The sequence below is a fragment of the Bombus flavifrons genome, chromosome 14 (genome assembly GCF_040668555.2).
Source record: "Bombus flavifrons isolate JBK064 chromosome 14, iyBomFlav1_principal, whole genome shotgun sequence".
NCBI classification, from domain to species: Eukaryota; Metazoa; Arthropoda; class Insecta; order Hymenoptera; family Apidae; genus Bombus; species Bombus flavifrons.
This window is the reverse complement of record NC_138455.1, coordinates 8,820,192-8,841,852: the sequence shown is the minus strand read 5'-3', so window position 1 is coordinate 8,841,852 and position 21,661 is coordinate 8,820,192. Positions and strand designations below refer to the sequence as shown.

Genomic DNA, 21,661 nt, shown 5'->3' with positions numbered 1-21,661 from the left:
AAATCTAATTTATGAATACTATAATTATCAAGAAAATAAATATCATTTTAATTAAAAAGAAAAAAGAAAATAATAATTAACCCTTTCTCTCCATTGAAACACCAAATTAATAAATTAAAATTTCCTTTATTATCTCTACATTAAATAAAATTATCCCTTTTGTTAAAATTGGGATAAAAATATGCCTAAAGATATTTTGAAGTGAAAATCATTTGGAAAGGAATTATGAAACACTTTGCAAACACAGAATACCGTAGCAGTTCTATCAATGGTCAAAATGGCTGAACTCTCTAATTTCATTGATCTATAAATTAAAAATTAACTGCTATGGCTTTCCGGATTGCCGATCTCGATTAGTAAGACGTAAGTTTTGTTATATTTGTTAAAAAGGACGAACAGTTAGTGTCGATGATTGGGGGCTTGTTTTACAAGGTCTGTCTTCGCGAGACAGAGGGGATCAAGAAGAAATGGTCGCGAAAAACTCTGAAAATCGATTATGAATACAACACCGGTTCCATTTTTTGCGATACTTTGCTTCACCAGACGATCAAGGACCAAGAAAGACGCATCCGCTATTCGATGTTCCTCTATAGTCCCTTGTAAATTCCATTAACTCCTTCGCAGATCGTCGTTCTTCGTCCTCGAACAGGATTCGCTGCAACCAATGAGACTTCTCTCGCGAAATTCGTACAGAAAAACGTTCTCCAGGAGCTTTTGTTCAACGATTTTTATAAAGACTATCACGAAACCTTTGGATCATTGAAAAGAACCCGGTTCCTTGTACGAATTTCGCTTCACGAGAACGCACGAGCATCTTCATCTTCGTTTTCTCATTTTCTTCCCTTTATTTAGTTTTTAATTCTTTTGTACCGTTGTCGTGCTCGCGTTAGAAAGAAAACGAAAAACGCACGGTTCCTCTCTTTTTATTCAGTCTGCGATCGTTTCTTATTTCAGGACGAGCAACGTTCCATGATCTCTCTTTTTTTTCTTTTTCTATTTTTATAATATTCAAAACGTTTAGTGGAACGATGATCGTCTCGGTTCGTTGTATCACGTTCATGCGTACACGCCGACGGTTTATTAATTAATAGCACGAGTTTCGTCACTGTTCCTCTCGTTTTATGATCTATCTATCGTGGAGAATGGTTCCTGATTTTTCGCATCGTTCCAGGGATCAGAAAATTACTGGATTTTGCGTTCGAACGACAAGTTCTTGCGGGCGATGTCGTTAGGGGATGAAATTGGTTGTGTGGATGTAGACTGCGACACGGTGAACACGAAAGACTTTGATTATTTAAATTTTCAGGTCTTTCAGTCTCGTGGAACACTTCGAGAGCATGTTTCGTAAATTTTTTTGTTACCTTTCGCAAAGTTATTTTTATTTATTTTCTGATTAAGAACAACGTGCACTGGAGGTACTTACTTTGGATTATGAAAGGATTCAGATTTAAGGATCGTGGATTGTATAGAATTTTTCTGTGACGGTTTCTCTGTTTATTAATGGTTTTTCATTTTCTTAAGATTATGGAGTACTTTTGGCTTTTAACCAATGTGTTTTATTAAGGAAAAATTATTACATACACCGTGGAGATTCACGTTAGACGGATTGGAGCGAAATTCAGGTGGATTTCCCCTTCGTTTATTAAAATATTCCGTCACTCAGCGGCCAGCGGATGTTTCTCATGTCAAGGAAAAATTGTAAAATTTCTTCTCTCCAAGCATCGTCGAAGTATTCCTCGCTGTTTAAGCATTTCCAAACGGGCATCGAATTCCCGTGATCTTTGTCTGAGAATTCACCGGTCGCAGTTTACGTTGTCACCTCCTCTTCTCTTCTACGTAATTTGTAGTAACACCTGATTTCGTTTCATTCGTCGTACTCTTAAATAATATCGCTGTAAAACATCGCAAACTTTACTTTTCAAATTTCAAAACTTGCATTATCCTTACCCGCTTTTCCATAAAATCTTTCTTGCATTCTGTTCGTTGTAAGTTTCTATTTTTAATTTGCATCTATATTAGAAATACAAAAACAAAAAAGAAAATTGTTATAGAACATGATATTCATTAAAAACTGTCTATATAATTTCTTAAAATTACTGGAAATATTTCACACCGATGCTATTCGTAATTCAAACGAAAGTAAAAAATACCGCCCCTTGCAAATTTACGAGATTTTACAGCAACATTAAAACCGAATCAGTCAATTTCTCTATGCCTTCGAATCATTCCATTCACTTTCCCCCTCTCTCTGTCTCTCAGGTTTTCTCGATCGGCAGGGGATTAGGAAACACGGTATTCTTCGACATTCTTTCTCCATTTTTATTCTTGGGGCTCGGGCGAGGGACGATTAGAGTAAACGCGAAAAAATGTGATCTTCCGTTCGAGACTTTACAGATGTAATTCAGCGTATTTTACTTACTCTATATAAACTATTAAACAGAGTGTGTGTGTGTGCGTGTGTGTGTGTGTGTATGTAGATGTCTGTATGCACGAGACCACGTGTATGCATCTGAGTATGTCTGTTTTAAAATCGTTCACGAATAACGTTGCAATCGGATCTTGATCGGTTCATCGTATCGCACTTTCGCTTCTTTCACTTCCTTCTCACGCTCTCTTTCTCTCTTATCAAACATTTAATTCATATATAATATATCTATATTATATATCTATATATATACTTTACAAACAGGAAACGATTAGACGCTAGGGCTTCACGATTGGCCCGAAAATCGCCGGGTATTCCTTTTAAAGCTGAGAATGGACCGGACAGAGGGCGTCGTTTTAATTCTTCGATTCAACTCTTTGAGAAGCTTTTCTTCGTTAATTATTACAGAAGCTCCTTTGGTTATTTGCCCCCGCGAGAGCTTCCGCGAGGCGGTTCGTACGTAAAGCGGAAGCTGACGTGAAACTCAATCTTCGAAAAGGGATACCCGGCCTAGACGCGCGCACGCTATTGCGTATGATCGCGTCCGTTTTCTTCTCCCTTTTCTCTTTTTTTCCCCCTTTTCTCTTTTTCCCTCTTTTTTTTTTTGTTCTTTTCTTTTCTTTTAAATGGCTTAAGGATGCACTTCTTTGTAAAATACAGTAATATCCCGCGCGCGTTTCTACTACCGTATAAGTATATCCGTTTAGAGATTTGTTCTTCATATTTTTTTTTTTCTTCATCTTCTTCATCTTTTTTTTTTTTCTTTGTCCTCCGTAAATTTATACAATAAAATATCACAGTTCTGTTCGTACCACGCAATATAATCAATATATTGTTTTCCTTACGTTGCCTATGTGAGTCTCTCCATCTTTTCGACATTCTTTCGCTCTTTTGCACTTTCGTTTCTATCATACATCTTCATTTATACGGTCGTTTATTTTATTACCCAGTCGTACACGCAGACACGCACGTGTTCGTTACGCTTGTAACCCTTTCTCTCTTCGCGAAATTGACGATTATACAACGAGTATGGTTTCGTAGAAACGCTTTTAAGAAGATACTCAGTCGCTTTAACCCTGAAGAATTCGATAAATATCGAGCAGATCCGTGGGCAATGGATTACGGATAAAGTTATTACATTTATTGTTCGTTCGGTAATCGCTACATAACGTGGTAATCAAAAGGAATCGATCGGATAATCCGCAGATAATAAAGAGAAGTAGAGTCTCCCATTGTCGCCTCGCAACTATTGCCTACTCCATTTTCCACCCCCCGCCAATCGATCAAGAAACGTTTCGCAATTTTCTCGATCCACTACGTCGCTAACGATTCAATTAAAGGTAAAACAAAGTGTAACCAGTCTTTCCAATTCTCATCTCTCAGTCAAGAAAATCATTATCACAATCGAGAAGATCAATACAGTGGTCCGAGAAAGTGTTCGAATACTTGTAGAAATGTTTTATGAATATTGTGTTATATGTGTCTCATGTGTTATATGTCTAGGGAACATTTTAGAATTTCATTAGTACCGTAATAAGATATGACTATTATAACTATACTGGTGATAAAGTGTGAAACAAATTTGGAAATGTACATGGAAACTGTACGTGTATATGTGCAAATATATGTTTCGCAGAGAGCGTAGAATAAAATTTAAATAGTCAAAATAGTGGTTGTATCTATTGTTGTAAAGAAATCTCTTTTGCTTCCAAATCGTGAAAACGTATCGTAACAGAGAATAAAATTGTAACTTAATCAATTATGAAACTTGAATTGTCTTATTATATACATAACATACGTAACATGCGTAATTCTATGCATAGAAGTTTTCTACGGTAAATATTCAAACACTTTCTTCAACCATTGCGTACTTTCGCCTAACCTTCTTACACCCAAGATTTTCAACAATAACTTTTTACAAAAGAATGTTCTGAAATATTCGATGAAACTATCACGTTTTATTCTATTAAGAAAATTTGAAATTTTAAATGCGTATGTACATAGTATTAAAACAGCGAAAACAGCGAAGACTGAATGAATTTACGTTTCAGGGTTAAAGGGACCCGGTGTGGAACCATAAAGAGATTTCGATTAAGAACATGCCTGTGGCCTTGTGAAAAAGTCTATCCATTAATTTAATCTTCATAATGCTACAGGAAAAAAGAAAATCAGCAAAGTTTGTAACTTTTTATTGTCAAATAAAATTTTTTTATTGAATGAGCGGTAATTTGTTTATTCTTCGAAAGACCGCAAGCATTCCAATCATTTTTGTTCTCCATCTGTTCTTTTGGCAGACCAATTCACGTATTGTACATGACTCGACGATTTATCATTTTGTTTGCGTCAGTTATTCATTGCCAGAAAATGAACAAATTTTATTGAAAGGAACTGATTGTACGTGAGGATCGAAAGGATCGATGGTTCCGCAAGCGATTGATACATTCAATGTAAATTCTTAATCATTCCTTAGAAGAAAAATATTCTACGATTCTAAAGACTCTTTATCTACATTCTATTAAAATTTAACCTTTCAACAGTATCGTATTTTTCAAATGGTACAACGACAAAGAATTTAACAATTTTCGCTTCTACAACTACGAACGAAAACAAACGAGCGAACGCTTACAGCTTATTCGTCTTACTCGTGAAGCATCTATTAACAGTCCTAGTACTTCAAGAAATATTAATTTCAACGTTAATGGCGATACCCTAAGTTTATGAAAAATGAATTCTCCGATGTATTGTGAAATTGCCTTTTGTCGTGGCCGATTTTTATCGTTATCCGCAAAGATCGACGCGTAATTCGCGTAAAAACCCACAAGACACGAGAAAGGAATTCCATTTTTCGTCGACTCGAAATCAACGAGCTTGAGGAACTTGCACTGGCGAACGATCGATCCTCCGCGTCCCTTGGTAATCTTCGTTAGTTTCCGAAAGCATAATGGACGGCATCTCACTGCAGATTTTATCATCAAAAAAAAAAGAAAAAAAAGAAAAAAAGAAAAAAAGGAAAAGGAAAGAAAAAGATAATGGAAAAACAGAACAGAGAGCAAACTAGTAGTAAGTACAACGATGAGAAGACAACTAAAAAGAGAAGAACAAGTGGAAAAATCTATCGTGGAAGACAAAGGGGGGAAAAGATTTTTTGAGATTAGGTCCTTCTACGACGAGAAACTATCTAGAATCAACTCTGTGACTTCAATCTGTAAATCAAATTCGCGTTGTTAAAAATATAATAGAATAAAACGGAAGAACCTCTGTTTCCTAAGAGAAATATGAGAAAAGAAACTTACTTAGGGATAAGGAGTTCCTTCACGCGATTTATGTTCGTGAAGAAGAGAAAGGAGAGGGTTCTTCGAATTGGTGGGGGCTGGTGGTAGTCTCAGGGGAGGAAGATGATGACGTGACAGAAGAACACTACCAGTCTGTCACTTCCTCCGCCAAGTCAGACGTTTGTCTTTTAATGTGACAGTTTATTAAACGAAATCATAATTATAATAATAATAATATTAATAATAATAATATTAATAAAATAATAATAAAATAATCATCAAATGGAAACTAAAGGGTAGACACAAAAAAAAGATCACAATTAAAGCGCGGGGGGACCTGACGAAGACGACAACGCTCGTTATAACCACCCACAACCCCCGAATTAAAAAAAAAAAACAAATTCCTCCACTCTCGCCCCGTCCCCGCCCTCACCCTCGTGTTCAATTTCGTTATCAACGAACAAAAAAGAAAAAAAAAGACGATTGCTCTCGTGTTTTTTTTTCCTTTCAGTATTTTTTGCCCGAATACAACCGCCCCTTTTGTTCTACGATTTTTCTCGCGCGCTTTCTTCGACGTTCTCCTGTTCTCTTTGCTTCACATTCATTTAACAATCTACTATGTTTGAATCGTTTATTCCTTGTCGACGATCATAAGTCGATCTTGAAATAAACGAGAAAGAACAAACGTCGAACGAAACGAGAGACCGCGATCGGGCTCCGCTTTTCACGCGGAATTATTAATTAACACTTTCTCGTTTACTCTTTCTCATTCATTCCAGTCTTTCGTTCATCCTCTCTCTCTTTCAAACCCACTCTCTCTCTCTCTCTTTCAAACTCACTCTCTCTCTCTCTCTCTCCCTCTCTTTCTTCCAACCTCTCTCGCTTCTTAGTTAACAAACTAATAGTTTTAAACAACTTGAGCACAGGTGAAGCGCCGACGTGTCGCGTCTCGTGTGTCTCACTTCCTTTTTATTTATTTCTTTTTTTCTGTCTATAAGGAAGATGGACCTTAAAATAGAATAAGGTTCATTCGTAGAAAAGGAAGTAATGGACGTAAAAACGACAAGAAAGTAAAAAGAGTTAGAGTTCAGTTAGAAAATGATAAAAATAAAAGAGAAATCTTTTTATAGCCCTGCACCTCGCGGATCGATCAAAACCGATTAAGAAGAGAGCCACGAAACGAGACATCGGCGGCGCCGTAACAAGAAATTATCTACAGTACACGTGTGTTCTTCTCTCTTTTCATTCGGCACACGTCGAATTTTCGTACGTCTCAAATTTTTCTAAATAACCGGGCTCGATAAGCCACGACGATCAATGATCTTCATTTTATAGACTATCGAAATGAAAGGAAAAGAAATAACGGCGTGATAAGTAGAGAAAGGACCGATCGCCAAGGTTGATCGTACCGCGGTTTCGTAGAACGGAAACGCGCTCTTAAGAGAAAGAAAAATTATCGTAAATAACTTTGGGCAACGATTGCTTGCTTTTTCTTTTAACTTCACTCTTATTCGAACATTCTCCCATTCATTCCCTTTATTTCACTCATACGGTTTTCACTTCTTTAATTATATTCGTGTTAGACAAGGTACTTAGAATATCTTCAGTAGAGTCTATATCCTCTTGCTCTCTTTTTTTCCCTTACGCACCTACCGAATATCGATCAATTAATTAATTAATAATAATAATATATAATATTTATTTATTCATTTATTTATATTTATATATTTATATATTTATATGTATAATAACTATGTACATGGAGGTTCTCCGTACCGTTTTCTTTTTCTCTGTGCGCCTGTATGGTTGCTCGCGTTCTAACCCTATCTTACCCCTTCTTACATGCTCGCCTACTCTTTCTCTCTCCCTCTCTCTCTCCCCTTTCTCTCTGCTCCTCGTTCCCTTTTTAATTCCCTATTATCTCCGTTACTTTCGCATTTATTATTTCGTGGCACTGTCGTCGACCTACCCTAAATCTCTCTTGCACCCTCACTCACTCGCGCCTCTCCTTTTTCTCGCTGAAAAAAAGCTATTCACACGATTTGTGCCCTCATGTAATGTATATGTACGCGTGTAACTCCTATTTAAATGGTGCGTGTGATGCTTCGACTCCCACTTTTTTTTGTCTTTTCCTTCTCCTCTACCACCCACTCGCCCAACTATTTTCCTTTTCCTCCACTATCCATTCACCTATCTCTTTTCCTTCTCCTTTAAAATCCACTCGCCCAACTCTTTTCCTTTTTCTTCACCATCCACTTGCCCAACTCTTTTCCTCTTCCTTCATCACCCACCTGTCTATCTCTTTTCGTTCTCTTCTGCCACCCACTCGTCCAACTCTTTTCCTTTTCCTTCACTATCCATTCACCTATCTCTTTTTCTTCTCCTCTATCACCCACTCGCCTAACTACATACACAGACACATGCACACACATACACAGAAGAGTTTCTGGCATGCTCAGACACACACACAAACACACACATTCGCTTCGTTAATTATCCCGTTGCGAACGAAACGTCCACTCGACCTAGAAAGGTGTGCCCATCCCCCCGCACCGGTTCCAGGGGGCGAGCCACCCCTTGGAAAATAGCTCTACTCCACGACACGATTTCTCCTGGCTTTGCTATTCCCTCTTACGTACGATGCTCCTGGGAGGCAGGAACACGAAAAGAACTGAACTAACCGCGGTCCCATCGATTCTCGCCGATTATACTCATTTTTCGTGGACGAGACTTTCAAGCGATTTTCGAGTTTCAAGCCCCAATTGGTATTATTAGATCGTAGGTAAATTTAATTAAATATTTAATTTCAAAGTATTTTTTTTTAATTTCAATTCGTAGTTTCTGTATTGTTTTATGTCATAGATAGTTAACTATTCATAGTTAATATAGCTATCTATGATAGCTATCATAGCTATCTATGAACCAAAAATGTCTGTTAAAAATTAATCTTCGAATAGTATCGTTGCATCATAAATGACTATGATTCACGTTGGATTACTAAAATTTAGGATTTTTAATTTCGCATTCTACGTTGTCCGTTACGTTTTCAATATTAGATAATCCAATTCGAAATTGCCATGAACCTCAATGATACCAATTAAGAGACCTTTGCAATAGAAAATGTAATGAAAATTGAATGAAACGGATTGCACGTGTTGATCTACGAAATAATTGCTTTTAAACTACGTTTCTGCTACTTCACAAGGTTTTTTCGTTGAATGTACAGGACGAGTTTCAAAAAGTGATTGGTTTCGTGATGATTGCAATTTTTAGAACTATTTTCTAAATTCCTGGGAAATTATCGCTTTGAATTCGTCCTCTGGAAGGATAAGATAATCTCCGAGGTGATTCTTTGTACATCTATACGATATTCTCGTCGTACAGTGCTACGCGATCATACACTAATGCATTCTATAGCAATGAATTAATAAATAAAAAAAAAAGGAAGCAGTCACATCGAAAAATATTTAATATTCATGCTACGTATATAAAATACGTGTAACAAAACCACAACATTGTTTGCAAAATAAATACCAAAAAATCTACCACAAATCACCGATCCAACGAAATTACGAAAATCCGAGTTAAACAAGCCCAAGATTTCTAAATTTCGCTAAATAACCCCACTGTACAACTTTCATAATAACAAAACCTTATTCAAACTACAAAATTCAGCCAGATTAAAACCACTCTCCAATATCAGTAACACCATAAATCGATGGGACCAACGGATGATTAAGTATCAATAGAAAGAAAAGAAGACTTAGGAGGACTGTTAAACTTGAAGTAGAACGTTAACCTAAGGAGATCTCCGGGGTGGATTGCAGCGGGAGGATGAAAGTATTCGCTTGGAACTGAAGGAGGACGTCTCTCGAAAGTAGTTTTGCTAGGAAATGTGGTAAATTCGAGTGGAGAGTTCAGGATAGTCGGATGGCTATTCGCCATGGATAATCGGAGGGAACATCGAGAAACATGCTCGTCGATTATCGTTCCAAGTTATTTTCAAGCTAACTACGAACGTGAAAGTTAATCAGCGTCGTGGTTAAACGCTTGGTTATATTGGGAGGACTTCGATCGCAAATCGATTTTGCCGATTCTCGGCGGATCGATAGGAAGTTACCCGATCGATGCCACATCGAACAGGGTACTTTCTAATATTTGTGCTTCATGCATGAATGGCCAGTAGCATTGAAACGATTAAAAGTCGCCAAATCGATTTGCACTCGACTCGTGAAATGTTTTTCGACAAGATTAATGTTCCTCGATGGAAATAACGGTAGGGTACTTCTTTTTTGATCGAGTCGTCGATCTTTCGCTGTTTAGATACGTTTGCGATCGTTTTCATTAACAGTTCCAGGCTGTTATTTGATGAAATAAAATCGTTTAAAGTTGAACAAGAAAATGAAGAATTTTTTCCTTTAAGTTATCTGATCTTCCAAATATAGAATATTTTATATATTATTCGTTATTTTCAATTATTTAGATTTACGTAAATGGGTCTGTTTTCCATAGTTCTCATTAACTAACGAAAAAGATCGTTTAAAGAGTAAACAAAACGCAGTATTTCTTTTTAAATAGGTATCTCATCTTCGAGATATATATTCATGTATATTTATGCTTATACGTGTAAGCGATTCCTGTTAAACCAAAATGTATAAAAATATACAATTGTTGTTTTACAAACTGACTATTATCGCACAGCGAATAACTACCCCCAGCACCATCCTAAATAAAGACAGGAACCCTACTCAAAATCACTCTTGATCAGGCTGCATGCACACACCGTAAACAGTTTTCAGAATGTCCCATAGAAATTAAATGCTAAAAGAAGTATAAGGGCGAAACGTAGGAGCAGCAAATGTTCGATAGGCGTTTCCTTTTCGGACAAACTCATAACGTGATGTAAAATATCATACAAACATCCTGGACCCTGTAAAGATCGCGGGAAAAATAGGACATAGGGATGAGGTACAGGTATAGACGAAGAAGAAGAAAAGAAATCGAGGAGAAGTAGCAAATAGTTTTTGTTCCTAGTCTCCGCGACCAGCCGGAGTTACTGTTTCTCCTTAAGTCCACCAAGGAGAGCGTGGCTCTCCATTGTCGCGCTTAAGTTGCTCAGATTGCTCAGGTTCCCTAGGTTTCCCAAGTTCCCGAGATTTCCAAGGTTGGGTTGGTGCGCGTAGTTCCTAATTTGATGGAGGCTGATCAACTGGTTTGGGAAGGAGGTCGCGTTCTGGTTGCTGGTCGTGCCTGACGTGACCCCAGACGAGGATGACGCTGGCGAGGATTTCTGCGTTGTGTTGAAGGCCTCGTAGAGGTACGGCCTGGAGGCTGGATGATGGCTGCCAGGGTAGTGCAAATGGTTCAGTGGATTCAGTGGATGTTGCATGGAGGAGATGGAATTTATCGAGATCGACGAGATCGGCGTAAATGCCGAGCTACTGTTTGGGTGATGGTTGGCGCCCGGTTGAGGGGTCTGTTGCCTCGAATCGTTCTCGATGGACTCGCCACGGTGTCCGTGGCCAGGTAATAGCATCTCCGGGTTCTGATTTTGATGGTAGTCGGTGTGGTGATGAGGCAGTCGGTCGTGTAGATCGCTGATCACCGAATCTGGGCTGACTTTCGGCCAATAGTGGTCTTGATGATGAGCCGCCATTGCGTGGATCGACGGCCTGAGCCCCGTACCGATTATCGGCGGTCTCTTGTCCGTCCTCTCCGCATGTTTCTGCATGTGCTTCGCCAGATACGTCTCCTGGGTGTAACTCTTGCCGCAGTACTGGCAGATGTGCGTTTTAAGGTGCTTCGACTCCTTGTGCTTCGGTATGTGCTCGAGCAGGCTGGGCTCGTCGGAGAAGCACTTGTAGCAGGAGTTACACTTGTACGGCTTGTCGGTCTGGTGGCAGCGGGAGTGGCTCTGTAGGTTGCTCAGCTGGCTGAACGCCTTCGTGCAGCCTGGATGCCGGCACTTGTACGGTTTGTCACCGGTGTGCGTGCGGATGTGCTGCTGTAGGTGGCTCAGTTGGGTGAACTTCCGCTGGCAAATCTCGCAGCGGTACGGCTTGATGCCCAGGTGGATCCTGGTGTGCTGGGACAGGTACGAGGAGTTCGCGAACGCCTTCGAGCACTGGGTGCATTTGTACGGCTTCGCCTCGCGCATGTGGATCTGCGTGTGGAGCTGCAGGTCCGCCTTGCTACCGAAGATCTGCAAGTCACAAATAGATACCATTTTAGGTTAACTTATTATCCTAAATTTTAAGAGGGTTTGGAAAATATACGGTAGCCGCAAAGAGTATTTGCACATATTCTTATTTTCTACTTATAAAGCGTTTTATTTAGCATTTAAATGATACAAAGTTTCATATAGTTGGACTTAATTAATTAGTATATAAATACTGTAATAAATACGACAGTATATAAATATCTTTTTTTGCTACTCTAAATGTAAAAGTAAAAATAGACATTGGAAGATTGAATACATTTACGGTAGGACGCATAAGTATTCATCGATCTATTCGATTTTTTCAACCAGTTATAATATCACATACAATTACGAATTTCTACAAATGTTCTTCTTAAAGGCTAAATGTGAATGTGAAAGAGAAACTATAATATACAAAGCTTCAGTTGGTGGAAAAACCTAATAGGCCTAATTAAAATTCATTTATTCCATGAATTGTCGACAGAACCGGAAGCTCCATTCAACATCAAGGAGTTAATCTACCGCTGGAGCTGCAGAAATCTTGAACATATTTATGTAGTGGACATAAAATTCTATTTTATAGGAACGTAAACGGGAAAATGTAACATACAAAGTTGCATTTAATTGAAAATCCTAATGGAACCAATTAAAATCTATCTAATCTAATCAGTCAACGATAGAACTGGAAACACTTTGAGCACCAGCTCAAAGTCTACCGCTGGAACTTCGGAACTGCATTGAAAAAAGTTATATCCTCAGAAACGTGTAACGGCGGTAGCCTTTTTCGCGGCGTCTATTGCGCCGCGATTAACCGAATAATGAAAGAGAGCCGATCTACAGGTGAAGGGGTTCCATCGTCGTCTGGACAGTCCGGTCTCCTTCCATCCGTGTGGCCGGTCGTTCTGCTTCCTCCTCCTCTCTCTTGGAGACGGCGCATTAGCCGAGAGCCGCGGTATATTTATAAATAAATAAATGTAAACGAGGACTGGCAGTAGCCACAGCATACGTGTAAACCGGGGAGAGGATGACCTTGTCTATCATGGCCTAGCCTCCAGGCATACCTGACTGACTGGCTTTAGCTACCGCATAGAGATATCTCTCTTTCTCCCTCTTTTTCTCTCTTAATTCCCCACTTCCATGTCTTCTTATTTCATCTCTGTCCGTCTTTTGCCTTCCTCTCCGCCCCTTTTTGTTCCTGCCCCTCTCGGTGTATCTCGGCTCCTCTTTGTACGGTAGTTCGTTCGTCGGTAGCCTTAAATACCTCTTCTTTTTTCTTCTTTCTCTTGTTTCTTCTTTCTCTTGTTTCTTCTTTTTATTCCTCTTTCGTTCCCCCTTCTTCATCATGCAGGATAGCGAAGGAAAAGAGCAACGTCGCTCATTACCGCTCCTCCTGATTCCTGTCGGTATCAATATTGACTCGGCCGGTGTTCTAATTTGTCCGATCTAATTGATACCCAGAGAAGGAAACGGATTCCAAGCCGGTGTTTCTCGCGTGGAAACAAAGTCGCGCGGCTTCCGGTCATTCCACGAACCATCGCGGCTCGCAATTTTTGTTCGGACCGGTTTCCACCGGCGTTCAGACTACCGAATCCTCATTAGACTCTGCTGTTTCATTCTTTCATTCCCTAATATCGCTCCGCATTCCTAATTTTTATTTCTGCTCGACTAGAGATCATTGGTATGCGATGCTGAACGCCATCGAATCTTCATTACACTCTTGTCCCCTCAATTTCGTCCATTCTTTTGACACCTCTAAATTCCATTTTTCATAGTGATTAAAAACTATTTATTTGCAAGTCTCGCGTTTCGCGATGGATTTCTTCATCGTGTATCGATAAAGCAAGAATCATTGAGAATATACTACACGAAGTAAAGGAGAGAAAGCTTCAGGATAACAAGCAATTTCGCTTTTTAACAGCAATTAAAGATTATTCGCGTTTTGATGAATTTTTTCATGTTTTTTTCTTACGTGACGTATCGATACATCGAAGATCATTGAGATTAAGAGAGACACGGAAGAAAAGATAGAAAGCAACAAGTAATTTACTCGGGTCACGAGATTCCATCCTGAAGTTACGACGATGCGTGTTCGAAACTTCTTGGAAGTCGAGCGGTGCTATGTGAACGATCAGGGGACGGAGGGTATCGCACCAGGACGACGCAAAGAATCGTGGAAACTATCCTGGACACGCGAGGAACGGCGTAGAGGCGGTCAGTTTCCTGGCTGATCGCGGATCGCTCGAGATTGTTACGTAAAACGACGGATTCCTTTCTCGGATCACTCTGTGCCACGCCCCGGGATCACAGCTACGATCCGTGGCCTTCCGAGGATCATACTGATCTGTCCATGTCGATGCTCTTGCTTAATAATCGCGTTTAATCATTCAGAGACACGCAACCAACTTTTCTGGATTCGATAAGTTAAACTCGAGCGGTGGATAAACTGAAAACGTTCGTTTGAAGGCACTGAATCGATCTTTTACTTAATTTGGTCGACGATGATGTTACACTTTGATTAACATGTAGTAAGAATATGTGAATTTCCAACTCCGAAATTTTGAACAATTTGTAGCAGAACTATGTACGTATGAATTTAAGATTAGGTTAACTACATGACTCATTGACGTACAAATTGATTTTAGTAATAGCTGCTGGAATTAATAGTGTTGGTTTCTCGAACCATTTAGAAGACCCTTCTCCATCCGATTCGCAGTTTGAAGAAGTTTCACAATGTTTGAGAATTACGACCGCCAATTTTGTTATTGCACAATAGCTATTAAAAATCAATTTTATCGTGTTGTAACATGCTATCGTACATAACTGTAATGGTAATAAAGAGAAGAGTCCGTAAATTTGACGAAGTTTGCAACAATCAACGCCATTTTTGTGGTTGCTTAAATTTCAAAAATCAATTTGATGACGACATGATAACTGTAACGTGTTACAGAATAACTGTAATAAAGAGTAAGACGGTGGAAAATTCTTTCATCCATAATTCTACAAATAATACACATCCTGTAAAATGAAAAAAGCAAGTTTAAAAAATAAGCAAGTTTCTGAGTACTTTTGAGCCGTACCATATATTTTAGGTGTAGATCTGTTCTTTTATGATTTATCTGCTAGATCCATGTTATTTGATTTCCTTACAGAACTTCCTATATCTTCGATTTCATTTTGCAACATCACGTTTCTATTTTACATGTTTTATGATAATTCTTAGATAATGCGCCTGCTCGTTAGTTCTTATTTAACTCAAACAGTTCGATCTTGGTAACTTCAATGGGTCTCGCTCGAAGTTTGTCAGAAAATCATCGCCCAGATTAACGAGTTTCTTGAGATAAAAACGTCATCTTGTTTCCAAGAGTCGTCTTCGAAAGAATCCTGGTCGCGAATTAGGTCAAACTTGTCACCGAAAAGAAACTTGAGCAGATTATCCTGCGAGTCAGTCGCAACATCGTCCAGCAAAAGTGTCAGAGCAGCCTCCAGGCGGGAAGCTTGTTTTCGTGGATTGAACCGTTACGAATTCTTATAACTGTTATGATAATAATTTATATCCAATCGAACGGACCACGAGAACCAATCGATTAGTATTGTTGTACCTAAAGCTTCTACTTCCCGAAGTCTTCGATCGGAAATTTAACCTTCAAGCTACGATATTCTATGTATAATGGAATAGAATGTTCGATATAGGATTCGATTTTTAGTTCACATGTTATGCAAATGTATTTCTGTTCGCTGTGATAAATATGGAAGCATCGAAATGAATATTACTATTTCTTTCACTACTGTTATTTTTAAATTTGGCTCAATGTCGTGTGTGCTAATTAAAATTTGTCTCGTGCTTGTTGAATTCGTTTTAATATTCTTGAAAAATTTAATGTGATCTGGAGGATATATACATTACGAAAAAATAGAGTTTTCGGAATGCTAATTACTATCATCTATCGTCTACTTAATTTATATATTTAATTCAGATGTGATAATAGCTTCATGATATTATTACGAACGGTTGAAAAACAGCGCGACACGTTAGAATAAATGCAAATCTGTTTTTCTCGTTTCTCTCGCACATTTCAAGAATAGTATTAGAGGATAATTACAATAGTGCGAAGATTAAAGCAATAGCCGACCTCGATTCGAATCCATAACTTTAATTCAAACCCAGTTTACTTCATTCGACGCATAATTGCTCACAACTAGACTACAGATTTTTATGCGTTTATGATGACGAATGTATAAATTATCCAAAGTGGAGTACTCGTCGTAAGTTTTTAGTAAATGAAATAAATTACCAGATGGATTTAATTTCTGAAATTCGTTTTATAAAAATATGTGAACTGTGATCAAAATCCGCAGTCTACTCATAATTTGTTTCCATCATCGATGATAATATTCGTCACAGAGGTGAACGTTATCGAAAAATTCCTTAAAAATTCCTCAGGAATTCGAAAGATTCCTGGTCCAAAGAATCAATGCTTCTATCCTTTACATCATTCAACAAAATTTCGTTTATATAATTTTCTTTGATCGGCAGCGAACGGTGCGAATCTCGGAACGAGCGAAGCGTAACGAACGAATGCGCGAGATCCATTTGATAATCTCATGTGCGTGAACGGAGACTTAAGGAAACGCTTCTAATATACGCAATACTCTAACACGAAACTGAGCGTGAATCATTCTATTAAGATCTGGTTTATGAGAAAATCAAATTTGCAAGTTTGTCGAATACGCGTGTACGCTATCAAACCATATTTTCTCGAAAACGAGTCTTTCAGCGTAAAAATTTTATTCTACATTTTCGTCTTATTTCCTCGTGTAGAATGATCTCCTATCGATTATCTAATCCTATCTGGTAGAGGTTAAATAAATTCCCACATACATTACCAGTTTTCAAACTGGATTTTCTTGAAAACAAACACCAACGTAATTTCGATATTACTATTATATGTTCATCTTACTTTGAACCATAGAATCTCGCTGATTTTAATCGAACCAAGAATTTAGAACCATAGTGTATATGGTATCTAAATGAGACTCTTTTGTTTCACAAAGAGGAATACACGTAGACGTGTAGTAGTTTTTTTTTTTTTTTTAGTCATGGATAAACCAAAGGCCAACAGGATGTAAGGTACAGGGAAAATACGATTACAGAAATACGGGGCAGGCAGGCTGATGAGGTCGTGGAATTACAGGATTGCAGGAGAAAGATAAAAATATGGGTGCTAGGGTGGAGAGCAAGAGAGGCTTATTGGAAGAAGAACAGCGCAGAGATGAAGGGCTCAGGGATGCACCGCCGTAGGGCGAAGTAAAATAGACTTCAGAGGTGGACGGCTGTTTCATAAACCATGGAAGCTACTTTCCAGTTTGGTTCGCTTGTAGAATGTAGAATATCATTTCCTAACGATACATGCGTGTTCATTCGTTCTCATTAGGCTACTTCGATTAAGTATAATCATTGGATCGTGGATTTTTATACAAATTCATATTTTTATGAATACAACCAAAGTAATGAAACCTGAATAAAAATCTGTTTCGCTCTAAATATTTAAAACCTTTATATTTATAATATTTGTATCAACCTTTGTAGCCGTATAAAAGTGCTATTAAATGAGACGAAATTTAATCACTACTTGAACTTAATGAATTAGTATTTATATAAACGCTATAATAAATACAATGCTATACAAATACATTTTGTATATTTTCCTACGCATTAAAGATTATTAATTCTAACGCCGAGTGAGGTGTTGGAACAGAATCAAGAGAACTGATATTGAATCTCGTAACATCTTGTAAAATAATTGTTGCACCTCGAGGGGATCTCCATATGGCCATCTGTTACTATTCCTATATCTTGTGCAACACAAAGTTGCATAAACCTTGGTAGGAAAATGAGAATGCAGATCGGCATATAGATCGTTAAAACAAACAGCGTAATCGCTCGATATCGTTGTTTGTAATTGAACAAATCTTTCGAATGTACATCGAAACGAGAATCGTATATAAATCAGCACTACTTAGAAAACTGATTATTGATCAAACCAAAGCAGGCGAAGGAACACAAGGGTTGACTTAACAGAACCGACGTTGCGTTCAGGTAGAACAGAACCAGAAGCATGCAACCTTCCCTGCATCACGAACCTCCTTTAATCAAGCCAATCTAACCACCGATAACGCGAACCAAGAAAACGGTCCTAGTATCGATTCTATGAAGTCCCGGGTTGGAGACTTTATTAGTCCTTTCAGTATAGATACATTTCCATAAATGCAATAAATTTAAACACAATATCGTTATCGAAACAAATCATATCGTAACTGTACCTATTTTCGAGGTACAAGCTTCTAGATCATATATAATATATAATGTATAATACCATAGGACATATGATTATTTCATTTGAAACAATGAAATGTAAAAGGTACAAACAGGTACTCGATATTATAATAATGATCTCATGAATTTGATAGAACAAAATTCTTTTATTCAGCTCAAATGTTACCCCTAATCTTACTCTACGAGTCTCAGAAACTAAATTGATCAACTCTACTCTTTCTTCATCTCTCAATTTTATTACATAAGTGGACGGTTAATGTTTACTTCTCGAGAAACAAATGACTTTGGCACTTTCTTCGAAATGTTCTTCCTCGAATAATGTCAGTGCTTCCACAAAATTCATTTATTGCGAGAAGTTGATATAAACAATAGTAAATTCTAAGATAAATTAAAAAGGAAATACTATTTATAAACAGGATCAGTTTTCTGTACTTTTCAATTTATGGAGTTGATCAAAGTAGCTTGTGAACGGCAAACGTAACGATTGCTCGAGAACAGAATCGACGATAGCCGTGTTTCACGAGATTTTCTTTCCGTCTATAAAACGTGAAACAGGCAAGTATCTAAAGGATTAAATATAGAAAGAAATTCCAAAGAAAAGAAGTAAGAAAAAATATCTGGAATACAGTATCCCGTTAGTCGGTTCGCGATCCTTGCGAGATCCTCCTTAATTCCCAAGTCGAAGAGACTCGACCTCGACTCAGCACCGTCTGCGATCCTTTTACTCGTGATTTATTCGGTGATCGTTGTTGCGTGCGTCTTCAACAGCTGACTTACCACGTCCTTTAACGGCTTGGGACCAGTATTTTTTATTTCCTCCTTTCGAAACGCGTCCTTGCCGGTGTCAAGTTCGCACTCGGGCCCACGTAACGCGATCGTCTCTCTTTCACTTTGTCTTCTCTGTTTCTCTTCCTTTTTCTGTGCCTCTCTCTTTTGTCTAAGGGGCCCAGTTGCGAGTCCCAGTCCACGATTAATCGAAAGGATTAAGGAATCGAGCAGGAAATTCAGCTCGAATCACGCGGAATGTCGATTAAAAACTGCTCAACGCGAGCGTTGATTACGCTCGAGCTTCGAAGAGGAAGAACAAAAGAAATGGCCCTTCACTCCCGGCTTCAGCAAATTGATTCGTTTGATGACGCTTCCTTTGTTAATGAAGATGGGAGTTTTGTGTTTCTCCGACGTCTCTTACTCGGATCTCTTGCTTTTTTTTTATCTAGTTTCGAAGAGGTGCTTGAGAGTCTCTTTTTTATTTGTTTGAACGATCGACAAGAACGAGTTTGGATCAAAAATAGCACGATGATCGCACGCCAAGTTTTTGGATAGATGCAATAAAAAAGGTACTGTTTTTTAGAGTTTTAAATGACTTTTTGATGCGGTTTTTTTGAAAAGGAAGGAATACTGTAACCATGGATATAGAGAAAAGTAATCGTAAACTAGCTAATTAACGCCGCTTCCACGGAACCGATGGAACTTTATTGCTGAACTAATTTCTTCCTTCATCGTCTTTTAACCCTCAAGACCTCGTCTTACTTTCGAGATACTCTTAATCCTCTGTTCCACTAAAAATCCTATTATTAACTATTTTACGTTAAAAAAAGCTATTTTTTACCTAATAAAACAGAAATTAAAGGAAGAACAAATATCAAATTGTTCTTGTTGGCAGAAAATTGAGAGAATTATTTAACTTGAGAGGAATTTTAACCGATGTAGACGGTGAAAAAAGGTATTGAAGACACATTCGTGCATAAAAAAAGAAACGTACGTAACAGCTGTTTCTCTTGTACGAAATATTTTTCTCGCGTGGATTATTGCGTCGTCGAGGATGAGTGATTAGTGGATCCCAAGGCTCTTCTCGTAAATAATCACAGCCGACGTTCCGTTCGATGCAAATTACGCGCCACTGGCTTACAAATTGACACTTTTAATTGATAGGAGTCTTTGGACGTGACCCTGAAAAGACAGCTTGAAATCACTCGACCGCACCTTTTTCGTTTCAACCTTCTCTAGAGACGATTCACTTTCGACGTGTAGCCAATAGAGAAAATAAGATCCTATCGTATCTCTTCTACTAAACTTTGCAGTGGAAAAGGAGTACTATGTGATCGACTAATTAGGGGTTTTTTAAATTCGAAATGTTATTCGACATATATAGATCTCAGGATCTCAGTGGAAAGGTAGAACATTGCGGAGGAACAGAATGTTCAAAGTATTTAGCAATATCGAATTACAGTTGAGTGTCATTCGATTGTATTGAATATTTGAGTAACCAAGAGTAACTCGATGAGAGAGAAACATGAGGATTTTTCGTCATATTCAGATTACAAGAAAACATGGAGCATCTATGGAGCTTTATAACTGATCATTTTTCAGAGAATACTATTTAGCACATTCAGTGATTGTTGTTATAATTAATTAGTAATTTATCTGATGAAGGTGCGTAACTTCTAACAATTGGATAGTTTTCGTAATATGCCTTGATTCAAAGAATACTTGATACTCGTGGACTATTTTCTCAGTTTAATGTAATTTTGTTGCTCTTTATTTTTATCTTGTCTTGAGCCATAGACTCCCTTTAATCTCCGCCACGAATTTAAGGCTACGGCGTCCCTATATCTAGCTTGTTTCTCATAATTAGACCGCGGATTTTTATATAATTTCATATTTTTATGAAGCGAAATAAAGATACGACGGTAATTTGTTTCATCTACTACAAATTTCTGACGACGAGTATACTATACTCTGAATATTTTATACATTTTTGAATATCATATTAATCAATTGTTACACCTTTGAATTGATCATAAACGCATAAAAATCCCCAGTCCACTTGTAATAAAAAATTACTTAAGCACGAAGTAGTACAATTTTCATGACATCCTGTACAAGAGTTTAATCAAGTCAGAATCTCTTGTTTGTTTCACGATGTCGAAAGAGCTTCTTTTAGGGCGATACGCAGAAGCCGAGATCGGTAGCCGCGTCGGAAATGAAAAATACTAATGACGAATTCCGAAATCGCGCGAGCGTGCGAGAAATTAACGCTTTTAATTGCGAAACGTCGGGCCCGGTGGCCTCGAGGCCGGTTCGGTGCTGTTACTTCTGTAATTCTCTGATTAATCGACCACGATTTACTTCTCGCGACGCTTAAGGAACCGAGAAAATCACGTTCGCGGTAATTTCTCGGGATAGACTGCTCTTGATGACTGTTAGGGAGCTTGATCGATCGACTCAGGAAAGCGGGAATTTTTTTTCTCTCCTCCCGTTTCTCCTTCTTCCCCCTTTTAACAGTTATTTCGTTCGAGAGACGAAGTTCAGTGGCAACGTTGATGTATGAACTAGAATTTGGTAAAACGACGTGGAATAATTGTGCAAGATGAAAACGCAGCAGAAGGATTCTTCGAGATTGGATTTTAAAGGGGCCTTGATCTTTTGTC

At 38.2% G+C, this 21,661-nt stretch overlaps 1 protein-coding gene and 1 long non-coding RNA gene across 3 annotated transcripts in view; both read right to left on the bottom strand.

Annotated features, from left to right (window-relative positions):
- Positions 1 to 353: 353 nt before the first annotated feature.
- Positions 354 to 7,605, bottom strand: LOC138187061 (uncharacterized). Its single transcript, XR_011175078.1, has 2 exons — positions 7,474 to 7,605; positions 354 to 7,346 (listed from the first exon to the last, which is right to left on the bottom strand). It is a non-coding gene; the product is annotated as an uncharacterized LOC138187061 (long non-coding RNA).
- A 1,676-nt stretch (positions 7,606 to 9,281) lies between these two features.
- The window catches only part of LOC138187057 (zinc finger protein rotund), a 241,965-nt gene continuing 229,585 nt past the window's right edge, over positions 9,282 to 21,661 (bottom strand). For both annotated transcript variants that reach the window (XM_069127507.1, XM_069127508.1), the window contains exon 6: positions 9,282 to 11,899. In XM_069127507.1, coding sequence (XP_068983608.1) covers positions 10,751 to 11,899 — 1,149 coding nt within the window. In that variant the 3' untranslated portion in view covers positions 9,282 to 10,750. The remainder of the gene's footprint in view (positions 11,900 to 21,661) is intronic.